The sequence below is a fragment of the Hyperoodon ampullatus genome (genome assembly GCF_949752795.1).
Source record: "Hyperoodon ampullatus genome assembly, chromosome: 14".
NCBI classification, from domain to species: Eukaryota; Metazoa; Chordata; class Mammalia; order Artiodactyla; family Ziphiidae; genus Hyperoodon; species Hyperoodon ampullatus.
Window position 1 is genome coordinate 43998927 of NC_136927.1, and position 13073 is coordinate 44011999.

The 13073-nt window shown below is 53.0% G+C and overlaps 1 protein-coding gene across 2 annotated transcripts; it reads right to left on the reverse strand.

Moving 5' to 3' along the window:
• Positions 1–3826: 3826 nt before the first annotated feature.
• Positions 3827–5995, reverse strand: LOC307063261 (zinc finger protein 747-like; the record flags this gene model as incomplete). Of its 2 annotated transcripts, none has more annotated exons than XM_079719286.1 (4): positions 3827–4040; positions 4293–4740; positions 5538–5651; positions 5800–5995. In XM_079719286.1, the coding sequence occupies 4 exons, from the start codon at positions 5993–5995 to the stop codon at positions 3827–3829; spliced, it is 972 nt and encodes a 323-aa protein (XP_079575412.1). The 2 variants fall into 2 exon arrangements, with proteins under 2 accessions (XP_079575412.1, XP_079575411.1); XM_079719285.1 differs by having other exon boundaries at positions 4293–4743.
• Between the last annotated feature and the right edge of the window lie 7078 nt (positions 5996–13073).

The following is a 13073-nucleotide window of genomic DNA, read 5'->3' on the forward strand; positions in this document are numbered from 1 at the left end:
TCCAGCACCTGTCCTCTCTATGCAATGGACCTTCGAGAGGCAGCCAGCCTCTGCTGGCCACATGCCCATAGCAGGGATAGGCTCTAAGCACAGGGAAGACTCTGATGAGGGTTCCAACTTGACCAAGTGCATGTCCTGAGTTGGGCAGCCACTTTGTCCACAGCATCATCCCTCGGTGTGCAGCAGCACTGGGGCAGAGCTATTCAGTGTGCAGCCACAGTTTATGGTCCAACCAACTTGGCCCACACCCAAGAGAGTCCTGACGAAGGTTCTGTGTGAGAGGGGCTTCTGTGTGATCTGCTTCCTCCCTGCATGCAAAGGACAAGCCCTCTAAGTGGGCTTCTGTCAGATGCTACGAGAGATGCCCAGGTAAATTCAAGAAGCTTTGAGGTACCCAGAAAGAGACCAATCATGACACAGGCCCCTTTGTGAAGAACAAAGGAAATGGGAGTCTTTGTGTATGGCCAAGTTATCAGCTGGCCTGACACGTTTAGAACAGGCCCAGACACCAACCCCTACTCTTGCAACGCTAAGAGCAGCTAGAAAATAACATTTTTATGTTCAGAGCAGTGGTTCTCTCAAACTTTAGCAGCCATAAGATTCCATCACTGGAGATACAATAGACTAGGGACAGGGCCCAGGGAGCTAGCTGCATTTTGAAGAGATAACTGCACGTGATTCTGTGGCAGAAAGGCCTTACTTTGAAAAATATTGGCCTAGAGCAGGTTTTAGCTTCTGAGTCATAAACGTCTGTGCACGTACTGTTCCTAGAAAGATACATATAAACAAATACTCCCCCCAAATTTAGGGGTCTTTGGAGCTCAAATCAATACTTATCCTTTACATGGCTTGGACAAACTAGGAAGGGGCCATGTGGTCATGGCCTTGACCTCTCACTCTGGCCATGTGGATGGGGCTCATGTTTTCACTGGTGCAGACAAGCATTTCTCCTGATGCACCAATGAAGCCCTAGGAAAACCCTCTTCCTGGCTTAAATTGCTTCAGGGGCTGAGCCTCAAAAACCTGTGGTAGTGGAGAGAAAAGGGAGCCTTACCGTTAGGGGAAGTATCCGTGCCAAGGAGTGAGGAGCTAAAAAGGGGCTGAGGCTGAGGCTTAAGCGTTCCATGATACTCAAATATTAAGTGTGGGGAAATTGGGTCACGAGGGCAGGAAGCAGAGGAGTTGGTTCTGGTCTGGGGGACCTACGCAAGTCTTGAAAACTTCAGAGCACTGAGACAGTAGTAATTATACCTTTAATTGGCAAGCTCAGACAGGGTCCAGATCTGGCTTTGAGGCTGACCTGAGAAGTGGTATTGCAGGCTGTGCTTTCCCTAGGCAGTGCTGAGGGGCAGGGGAAGGATGGGTTGGACACTGGCTTCTCTAGGGGAATAAAAGCTGGTACAAAGGTAGCTACTACTGCCAAGGTGCCTCTCCTCACTCCCACATTCCCCCTGTGGCAGGTGGCATATGAGCCAATCTTCCTGGTGAAGTTTAGTCTAAGAGAGATCTTGGTGGGGTCAGATTGGAAGATTAGGTTGGAATCAAGTCAGTCCATCACTTTACCTGAACAGTGTCTTTTCCCCAAGTTTTGTACCTCTTCCTTTAGAAGTTTCTTTGGGTTGACAAATCTGGTTTCTTCCTAAGGCCAGACATAGGGCTGAGTTCTCAGAAGGGAAGTGCACACAGGCCACTGAGGACATAAGTCCTTGCTACTCCTACTTGAGGGGAAGGGTCATCCTGACCAGAGGCAAGAAAGGGTCTGCACATGGCTGGCTGCTTCCATCACCTGGACAAGGCTGGACTCTGACCACAAAGGAATGAGTGGTAGATGGATGATGGAGTCACAGGGTGATGGGGGAGGGATTCTGTGCAGAGCTTGGGAATATAGAATAGTACAGTTCCCTCTGGCTACTAACCCCAAATGTTCCTGGCCTTGTCCCCTTCTGTTGGTGATGGAGGTCCTAAAGAGAGTGAAGATGCAAGCTTTGATTTTGTTGGCCCTGGAACTCTCATCTAAGGCTGGTTTCTCCCTTACCTTGTTGGCTATGTGGCTGTTCTGTCAGTCATCTTGTACCTGGGCTTCACTAACACTGGGCTGCTCTGTCCCTAGTCTAGGTCAGTGCCTGGGTGTCATCTCAGGGAGTGGGAAGATGCTTCCAGAACCCTGGCTGAGACACTGGCAAGGAACTCAGGAGTGGTATGGTAAAGACAGCAGGAAACAAAGAATCCTAGCATCTCACTCCGTGTGTGACCTTGGACAGGTTGCTCAGCTTTCCCCAGTCTCAGTGTCCCCAAATGCAAAAGGATGGAAAAGCTAAGATCTCTTCCAGTTCAAAAATGTGATGAGGCCCTCCTGGCTGGGCCTAGAATAGCAAAGCCTGAGCCATAGGGCTCTCCCAGGGAGGCCCAAGGAGTACTAGAGGGGTCTCTCAGGCCCCTCCCCTTCAAAAACAGGAAGTGCAGGTCAGCTGAGTGGTGCTGAGGTGGAGACACCACTCCATTTGGGGCAAAAAATTCAGTCCTGACTGCCTCTTCCTGATGGGCTGTCCTCTCCAAGCAAGGTGCTTCCTTCCATATGCAATTATGAGGGTGAAATGAGTTGATGGACAAGACAGTACTTTGTAAACCATAAAATGCAATACGAGCCAAGATCTAACATAAAGCCTCCTTTTACTTCTCTCCTGCCACCCTTATACAAATATGCTCTCTACCTGAATCCCTGTTCAAGAACAATTGAATGCTGTAGACTACAGTTTGCAAACTCAAATGACTACAGAATCCCAACAGGTCATGTAAATGAGTAGAAAAATGCCAGATGGAGAGGGCCTGCTTTGCCAGAGATGTTGGCGAGCCATGATGAGTGCCAGCTGACACTGGTCAGGAGGTGATAAGGAGTGGCGGGCATGCTGGAGAGCCTGGTCTCCATCCAAAGGGGCAACTGCCCCTCAGCTCCCACCAACTGTGGCTTTGTGGGAGCTCAGGTGGAGTGGCCAAATCTTCGGATTTTTCAAGAGAGGCCGGAAACCTGTTTTTTTGTGTGAAATATCCTGATTTTTAAATCTTAACCAATAATTCGTAACATTTAAAAATGCTGGCTGGGCTAAAAAAAAAAAAAAATTTAAAGGCTGCTACAGACCACATTCAGTCCTGAATGTGACCACATTCAGTACCCGGCCATCATTTTTTTTTTTTTTAATTTTTATTTATTTATTCATTCATTCATTTATTTATGGCTGTGTTGGGTCTTCGTTTCTGTGCGAGGGCTTTCTCTAGTTGTGGCAAGCGGGGGCCACTCCTCATCGCGGTGCGCGGGCCTCTCACTATCGCGGCCTCTCGTTGCGGAGCACAGGCTCCAGACGCGCAGGCTCAGTATTTGTGGCTCACGGGGCTAGTTGCTCCGCGGCATGTGGGATCTTCCCAGACCAGGGCTCGAACCCCTGTCCCTTGCATTGGCAGGCAGATTCTCAACCACTCCGGCCATCAGTTTTTAACTTCTGCAGTAAAGTCAGTGGGTAAAACAAAGTTCTCCACCTCAATCCTCTTAGAAACAGCCTTTTCTTCCCCACAGTGAAAGTCTAGTGGGGGTTCTAACCTCAGCCCTAACTCAGCAAAGGGGTCTTCTAGAGTCTGGGACAGTAGGGAACAAGGTATCAGCAGATGAAGCTCATGAAGGCCTAAGATGAAACAGTCTTCCTCCCCCAGGTCCAGCTCTGGCTGGGAATTCTGTGGCTTCCCCAGAGCTGCCAGAGTTTCAGGCCCCTGAGGCCACCCTGGGCCTCAGACAATGTCTAGATCTTCACCCTTTGCCTTGTCACCGTTGAGGCCATCACCCACACTCCTGGAATATCTCTGGGTAGTGCTGGAAGCCCACGGGTGGGTCCAGGTCCCCTCGGCCAGAGGCCAGGGGCACAGGCAACCCACTGGCACCCCGGCCCCTGCGCCGCCCTGCCCCGGGCCGATGGACCCACTGGTGCTTGGCCATGGCTGACTTCTGGCCGAAGCACCTGCCGCATTGCGGACAGGCGTAGGGGCGCTCGCCGCTGTGGGTGCGCCGGTGGGCTGCCATCTCGGAGCTCTGCCGGAAGCAGCGCCCGCAATCTGGGCATGGATAGGGCTTCTCGCCCGTGTGGGTGCGCACGTGGCGCCGGAGGTCTGAGGCGTGGGCGAAGGCACGGCCACAGTCTGGGCACGGGAAGGGGGTCTCGCCGCTGTGGACCCGCTGGTGCTGGTAGAGGGCGGAGCTCTGGCTGAAGCAGCGGCCGCAGTCAGCACAGCTGTAGGGCTTCTCGCCCGTGTGGACCCGGAGGTGGGTGGTGAGGGCGGAGCGCTGGGTGAAGGCCCGGCCACAGTCCGGGCAGCGGTGGGGCCGCTCCCCTCGGTGGATGGCCCGGTGCTTGCTCAGAGAGGAGGCCTGGCTGAAGCCCTTGCCACAGTCAGGGCAACTGAAGGGCTTCTCGCCCGTGTGGGTGTACAGATGCTCCACCAGGGTGGAGCGCCAAGCGAAACTCTTCCCGCACATGTAGCAACCGTGCCTCTGGTCTGCCCTGGGGACCGGGGGATGGGCACAGAGTGGTGGGCGACCCCGGCGAGGCACCTTCGATGGCTGCTCCCAGCCATAAGAAAACCCAGCAGAAAAGGGTTTGAGAGCCGTCAGCTCGGGAGGCTGAGCGTCCGCAGAAAGGATCTTCCCCAGTGCCTCGGTCCCTTCTCTTTGTCCTTTCTCTTCCTTGTCTCTGGAACCTGCTGGGAGATAAGGGGAGAGCTCAGACCCTGGCTTATCCTGGTCCCTGATACCCACAGCCCATATGGGGACAGAGAAGCCTCTTAGATACGAGCACCTTCTGGACCCACAGCTGCCTCTGGGACTCAGCTTGGTACAGGCAGGGAAGCTAGGAGTGACACCCTTTCCTCAGCTGCACAGGATGGTAAGAAAAGCTGCAGAGACAGAGAGAGAGGGAAGGAACAGGGGCACAGTACATTCTACCTCCGGGCTGGGGAAATGGGGGTCAGAGGGATAACAATTTAGCTGGATCACGGAGGATGAGTGGATGGTAAGGATGCAGCACAAAGAGAGGCATGAAGGTGACTGGCATTGACAAGTTCAGAGGGGCTGGGCACTGTGCAACAGGTGGACAGGATGAAGTGGAGGAAGAAAACCGTGCAAGCCAAGAGAAAGGAGGCTGCTACAAAAATACAACAAAAAGAAAGTAAACTAAAACAGAGGAGGTGGCAGAGGAGCTAGAGAGCAGGCAAACAGCAGACGGGGTGATGCGGAGCTCCAAGGAGCTTAGAGACCAACTGGATGTGAGGGGTTCAGATACCGCGGACCTGGGAGTGGTGAGGCAGGTATGCCTGGGTTACACTCACAGCCCCTTTCTAGGCTGAATCCAGAGCTAGGCAGGGACCAGGCATAACAACCTTAGCTGGGAAAGCAATTCAGGGGGAAAACTGATGAGCAGGTAAGGAGTTGGCAGAGGGTAGCAGGATGGGTCAGACCCAGAGGAAGTCCCCACGGGACAAAGTACCCACTACTTCACCTGTGTCTGCTTCTCTAAGACACTCTCCCGTCTCAGGATCCCGGGCATCTGGACCCCACAGTTCGGCCTCTTCCTCCACCCAGGAGATGAGGGCTGGCTTGGTGCCTCGGAAGCCTGGGGGAGAAGAACGCAAAGCCCACGCTGCGGGGGAGGCCGCCGCCCAGGGTCGCGACTTTCTGGGGCCTCCCACTCCACGTGCAGGACCCAGAGGTTGGGCGGGGTGGACGGGGTTGTGGGCGCAGGCGAGCAGGTGGAGCCTCACCGAGCGCGCCCAGGTGGCCGTAGGTCTCCCGCATCACGTCCCGGTACAGGGCCCTCTGCGCGGGCCGCAGACACCCCCACTCCTCCGGGGAGAAGTACACGGCCACGTCCGCGAAGCTCAGGGGCTCGGGTGTCCCCCCCTGGCGCCCGGCCCCGTTAGGTTCCCGCGCGGGGAGCGGGGCCGTGGGCGGCGCCATCGTAAGTGCCACCCCGGCAGCGGGCCAGCGCCACCCCTACCCGCCGGGGTCCGCGGAGCCTCCGCGATCCAGAACGCTCCGTGGCCGGGCCCGAGGGTCGGGTCGCCGTCGTGAGGCCGGGAGACCAGGGACGGCCCCTCGAGGGCCCACGGGGGTGGCTGAACACTAAGAGCGGGTGACTGAAGGTGCACCGAGAACCAGAACTGGAAGATGCCTTCCTAAGAGATGGCGGCAACGCGGCCCCACGAACTTCGCTCCCGCGCCATCGTGCCCAGATGACGCCGCCCCGGTGTCTCCAGGTGGCTTTGTCTTCGAGCCCTCAGCCAACATGGCCGCGGCGGCTACAGGCGCCCGAGGAGGCGCTGCCACCAGCCCGGAGGCGGCGTTCCCCAGAGCTTGGCGCCCGGCCCCGGAGGCGCTGCGGCCCGGCTTCCCCGCCGGGTCCCCGCGCCCGTCGCGCTGGAGGCGCAGCCGCGGCCCCGCCCAGGTTTGGAACAGCGACCTCCAGCCCAGACCCCAGGCCGCTCCGCGCTGTTAATTCAGACGTTCAATTTCGTCGCTGGCCATCACTGGGTGACAGCAGGCTTCCCCCAATGTTGAGGGTAAAAAAAATGGAGCGGGTAAAAGAACCTTCTCTACTGGAAGCTTGATAGAGCCTGAAATTATGGGAGCTTCTGTTTCAGGAGATCGTGGGGGCGACTGGGGAAGAGTAGGGTGAGGTCTGAGAAAGGTCGGAAGGACCCTCTTTCTGTAAGCTTACGCTCCCCCGACATGCCCTACAGGACGTCTCCCGAACATCTATTTACCTCCTGAACTCCTGATCACAGAGCCACCTGCCACCTTGCCCCGGCATGGATGGCCCACAAGCACCTCGGACTCTGCATGGCTCAAACTGAACTCATCCCTTTCTTCCCGTAACCTGCCCCTCCTGGGGTCTTTGTCTTAGCAAATGGCACCAACTCTCTCCATCATTTCTACCTCCAAACCCTCTCTCTCACCGGACACATTTATTGACTGTCTAGTCTGTGCTTCCCACAAGCCTTCATAAATACCCTGCCCTAAGAAGCCTTGATATTTTTCCTTTGGCCACTTAAATCAGTCACAGCATTTCACACACTTCATGGACATGCACTTCACATCTTCAGCAGCTCTGGGGTTTACTCTGGAGCTCTTGTCTGTTTGCCTCCTTCCAAAGGCCCCCCTGAGGCTTCCGCCTGACACCCTGTATCCAGTGGCTGCTTCTCCCTAGGGGAGCTGGGCAAGTAAAGAGTTGATCTCAGCAGGAGGGAAGGGGAAGACATAAACTTGGGAGGGGTTAGCCTGGCCAAGGAGAGAGGCTTGTTGTAGGGTGGTCCGTGGAGGGTAAGGACTAAGGGTGCAGAGTTGCCCAGGGGCTCAACCCCAGCAAGTTCTCTTAGCCTCTCAGGCCCCCTGAAGGACACAAAAGAAACTAGAAAATTTCCATTAAGAGTGATGGCTTTTTGTCACCTGTCAGTGCCCATCCCTATCACACACTGGAAGAGCCCTGGGTAGTGCTGAAAGCTGGCAGGGGGGTCTGGACTCTCCTGGAGAAGAACCTTGGGCAGAGTCTGCACCCCTGGGTCAGACCCTGAGGGCCATGGTACCAATCTGGTGGGTCTACTAGTGGCCTCTGGCTGAAGCACCTCCCACTGTGGGGACAGTAGTAGGCCTGCTTGCCTGTGTGAGTCAGCAAGTAGCATGAGAGGTACTGCACAAGCTGCAAGTAAAGGGTCCCTCTCCAGAGTGCACTGGGCCAGGACTTCCCTGGAGGTCCAGTGATTGGGACTCTGTGCTTCCACTGCAGGGGGTACAGGTTTGATCCCTGGTTGGGGAACTAGGATCCTGCATGCTGCATGGTGTGGTCAAAAAAGAAAAAAGAAAAAAAACACAAAACAGAGCGCACTGGGCCAAGTTGAAGGTAAAGGTAAAGCATGACTGCACTTGGGGTGGGGATGAGGTGTAGTGTGAGTGCCAGGTGTTGAAGCTGGGCACACACTGAGGGCCTAGGAAAGTCCTGACTACAGGGAGCCTTGGCCACAGGCTCCAAGGCCACGTCAGTGTCTCTGGCCCCAGAGCCTCATGACAACTCCCAGAGAGACTTCTGCTCACCCCTTCCAAACGTATCATTTTTCTGAGTGAGTGCTGGGAAACATAGCAGATTCAAAACTTACCTTTTTTCCTGTTAACTCTCCAAGGCCTACATATGTTCAGGTGATAGAATCAACCTTCACAATGACAGAAGCATTCAGATGGGTACCCAGCCCTGGAAGCCCCCTTCTAGACTGAATTGGCCAGTTGAGGGCTCCCAAGTCAGGGACATTCCCACCCACTCCAGGGCCAACCAGAAGAGATACTCTCAACCAGAAGGGCAGCTGTTATAGGAACCAGGGACCTGGAAGACAGATGAACTGCCTCCATCCTAAACTTGAATTCACACACTGCCACTGACCTATGGTCTGGATAATTCATACAGTGTGACCTAATCATGTGACCACTTGGATGCCTCAAAGCCAATTAAGTGAGAAAGAGAAGGTCAAGATTGCAACCTCCAGTGGGTGTCATAAGTTCAGGTCAGAGAAAATTAGTAACGCTAGCAGTAAAGAGCACATGGGTGGTGTTTCTTGCTCAACAAACGTTTTCCCTTACAGCTGACACTGGGACATCACCTCCACTTCCCATCTTTCTGGCTTTCTCTTAGGCTTCCTCCTCCAGGGGATCCTGAGCACCTGTACCCCACAGTTGGGTCTCCTGCTCCACCCATTTGATGAGGGCTGGTTTGGGGTCTGGCAAAACTGGAGAAGAACCCTAATCATCCAATAAACAGTTCTTAAGACTACCTACGCATTCATTTAATGAAAATGTACTGGGCACCTCATGTGTGCCAGGCATTGTTCTAGATGTTCCAGGTATTGGAGACATTGGTGAACCAAGGTAAAGTACCTGCTCTAAGAGAGATACCAGGTAGGAGCTTTGCTGGCACAGGTGCAGAGAGGACCTTTGGGCAGATTGTGCTCAGGGCTATAGAGATGGACACAGAGCTGCAGTTTAGAGGAGACTTCCAGCACAGGGCAGAAGAGCTCCAGGAGGAATTTCATTTCTTTTCTTTTTTTCTTTCTTTCTTTTTCTTTCTTTCTTTCTTTCTTTCTTTCTTTCTTTCTTTCTTTCTTTCTTTCTTTCTTTCTTTCTTCCTTCCTCCCTCCCTCCCTCTCTTTTCTTTCTTTCTAATTTTTATTAGAGTATAGTTGATTTCCAGTGTTGTGTTAGTTTCAGGTGTACAGTGAATCAGTTACACACATACATATATCCACTTTTTTAGATTCTTCTCCCATATAGGCCATTACAGAGTATTGAGTAGAGTTCCCTTTGCTATATACTGGGTCCTTATTAGTTATCTATTTTATATATAGTAGTGTATATATGTCAATCTCAATTTCCCAATTTATCCCTCCCCCCCATTTCTTGAAGATGGCATTTGAAAAGGGCATTGAAGGGTGTTAGAGTTGGAGGTCAGTGTATAACACAGCAGAATAGCAAGAACAAAGGCTCATTAAGCTAGAAGCATGTCCAAAGAACAAAGATTCTACTTAGCTGGAGTCAAGGAGATGGCTTGCCTGTAGGGAAAGATCTGGTTTGAGTCCGTGGAGGTTAGTGTGCCATGCGCCTTTAAGGCCGGTACAGGTTCTGAACTTTTTTTTAGAAGTTTTTGCAGTGTTGAAATCTGACCGGAGTGGGTCACTTATGAATTTAGGCTGATCTGGCGAGGATGCCGGGAAACAGAGTCACCCTGACTCTGTTGGAGTCAGGCTCAGTGGATTCAGGCACCTGGCCCTGTTCGTCCCACCCACCCCCTTCCCTTTTCAGAGATCCGGGACGCTGGATCTCACCGAGCACGGCCAGGTTAAGGTATGCCACCGCAGACATCCCCACTCCTCGGGGAAGAAATACAGGGCCACCTTCACGAAGCCCGTGGCCCTCGGCCTTCTTCCAGCTCCTTCCCGCCCGGCCTTCACCGGCACCTGCGCAGGGATCCCAGAGCAGGGCCGGGGTCGGAGTCTTGGGCTCACCCCCATATCCTCGGGTTGGGACGCTGGTGATTCAGCCTGAGGTGCTGGGTGGGGGTGGGTCCCTCCGGGCCCAGACGACCGGAAGTAGCTTTGGGTGGGGCCACTCTAGGATGGCGGGAAACGGCCCGTTACGCGAACTCGTTGGTCCCAGGGCCGGGAAATGAAGAAGCCCTCGGAAGAGATGGTGACACTCTACCGTCCTTCTTCTTTAGCGAAAGGCATGTAACAGCTTCTGTGTCGGCCTGGCATTGATGATCTGGTATATTCCCCCCTCGAGTTGTCTTCTCTTGCTGTTCCGCTAGTGGCCTTGCAAGGGCCTCTTGCCCGTAGTTAAGATGGCCGCAGCCGCTTCGGCGTCCGCGCTCAGGTCGGGTGGGTGAAAGGTGAGGCGCGGGTGCGGGTGAGGGAGGGCTGGCGGCGGCGAGGGGTTGGGGAGACGGGGACGCCGGGCTTGGAGTGAGGGGCTGTCCGGCCAAATGTCTTCTTCCCGATCCCCGCAAGAAGGCCCACTCAGTGACCCGGTCATTAAAATATGTTTCTATTATTGGCAAACTAATTCATTTCTCAGGTTTTTGTTTTTTTGTGTTTTCATTTACAAGGTACATAAGAATATTCAGTGAATGTCCTCTCCCCCAGCCCCCCACCATTCCTCTAATAGTTTCTTAAATATTCCTACAGTGATTGTGCCTTATAGTCAGTCTGTTTGTCTATAGTACTTCCACACATTTACTAGCTCTCACTGAGGACACTGGGCCGAATGCCTCTCAGTCCCTTAGAGTTCAGTCATTTTACAGAAGGGAACTGAAACCCAGTTATGACCCAAGGTCAGGCAGCCCATTAGTGACTCGGGGTTTTCAGACTCCTAATGCGAGCCTTTCCACCGCCTCCTGGCGCTGCCTCCTCCAGGCTCCCAGAAAAGTAACATGAACGCTTCAAATTTACTGGCCCCTGCTGACATTGTGAAACAAACTGGATTCTCGTTATTAAGTCATTATTGTAGTATAAAAAGTTAGACGAGGGACTTCCCTGGTGGTGCAGTGCTTAAGAATCCGCCTGCCAATGCAGGGAACACGGGTTCGATCCCTGGCCCGGGAAGATCCCACATGCCGCGGAGCAACTAAGCCCGTGTGCCACAACTACTGAGCCTGCGCTCTAGAGCCCACGAGCCACAACTTCCGAGCCCACGTGCCACAACTACTGAAGCCCGAGTGCCTGGAGCCTGTGCTCTGCAACAAGAGAAGCCACGACAATGAGAAGCCCGCGTACCGCAACGAAGCGTAGCCCCAGCTCGCCACAACTAGAGAAAAACCCGCGCACAGCAACGAAGACCCAATGCAGCCAAAACTAAATAAAAATTTAAAAATAAACTTATTTTTTTAAAAAAAGGTTAGGGACTTCCCTCACGGTCCAGTGGTTAAGACTTCACCTTCCAATTCAGGGGGCACAGGTTCAATCCCTGGTTGGGGAAGTTCCACATGCTGTTGGGCGTAGCCAAAAAAAAATGTTAAAAAAAAGAAAAAAGTTAGATGAGTTACTGGATGACAGGACTCGTTTGCTTTCATGCTCCATCTGAATGTGCTTCCATTTCCAAGCTCCCCTAACAGAACATTGGCCGACTAGGCAAGAGCTGCAGTTGGTTCTGTGATGTGACTAAGACATTAATAATATTAGCTTATCTTGATCGATCACTTACTGCATGCCAGACTCTAAGTGCTTTTTTTTGTTTTGTTTTGTTTTTTTTGCGGTACGCGGGCCTCACTGTTGTGGCCTCTCCCGTTGCGGAGCACAGGCTCCGGATGCGCAGGCTCAGCGGCCATAGCTCACGGGCCCAGCTGCTCCGCGGCATGTGGGATCCGCCCGGACTGGGACCGGGGCACGAACCCGCGTCCCCTGCATCGGCAGGCGGACTCTCAACCACTGCGCCACCAGGGAAGCCCAGAGTGGGTTTTTAACATGCAAACCGGATTACCTTGACCCTTGAGACTCTGCTTAAAACCCCCGAGGGGTTTATATGAGGTTCCTAAAGTAGTCAAATTCACAAAGACAGAAAGTAGAATGGTGGTTGCTGGGGGAAGGGGGAATAGAGCATTATTGTTTAAGGGGTACAGAGTTTCAGTTGGGGAAGATGAAAAAGTTCTGGAGAGGGACAGGGGTGATGGTTGCCCAACATCATGAATGTTGAGCAGTGTTGGGCAATGTTAATGCCACTAAACTGTACACTTAAAAATATTTAAAATGGTAAATTTTGTTACATATATTTTACCACAAAACAAAAACAGAAATGATCCAGTGGCTTCCCAGTATATTTAGAATCAGATCCAAACTTCGCATCATGGCAAGAGCTCTGTGACCTGCCCCTTTCCCACTCCCCACCCTCCTTCCCCTGCCTCCAAACTCATTTTCGGCACCTCACCCAAACTCATCCCTACCTCAGAACTTGGCACTTGCTGGTCCGTTTAGAAACCCCGCTCTCCCACACCCTGCCCCGGCACTCACCCACCCCCGCCTCTGAAACCTTGCCCTCCCCCACTCCCACATCCTGTGACCCTACCGGGTTCCCCTTGGCTTTTTTTTTTTTTTTTTTCTGGCCACGCTGAGTGGCCCTTTGGTTCCTTCTCATCCTTTGGATCTCAGCTCAAGCGTCTCCTCACCAAGGCCTGACCTAGGTATCCCCCCGCAACAGGCACTTCCAGTATGTCCTCTGTTTTAGTTCCTTTGTAGTGCTTGTTATTTGCAATTACAGTACCTTGTCTTATTTATGTACTGGCTTATCACTTGTCTCTCCCCACCCTACCCGAATGTAAAGTCCAAGAGGATGCCTATGTCTGTTTTCCTTGCTATACCTTGGCACTTAGAATAGTACCTAGTACATGGTAAATGCTTAGTAGATATTTTGTTGTTGTTGTTTTTTGTTTGGTTGGTTGGTTTTTCTTTTTTTTTTTTTTTTGGCTGCGTTGGGTCTTCGTTGCTGGGTGCGGGCTTTCTCTAGTTGT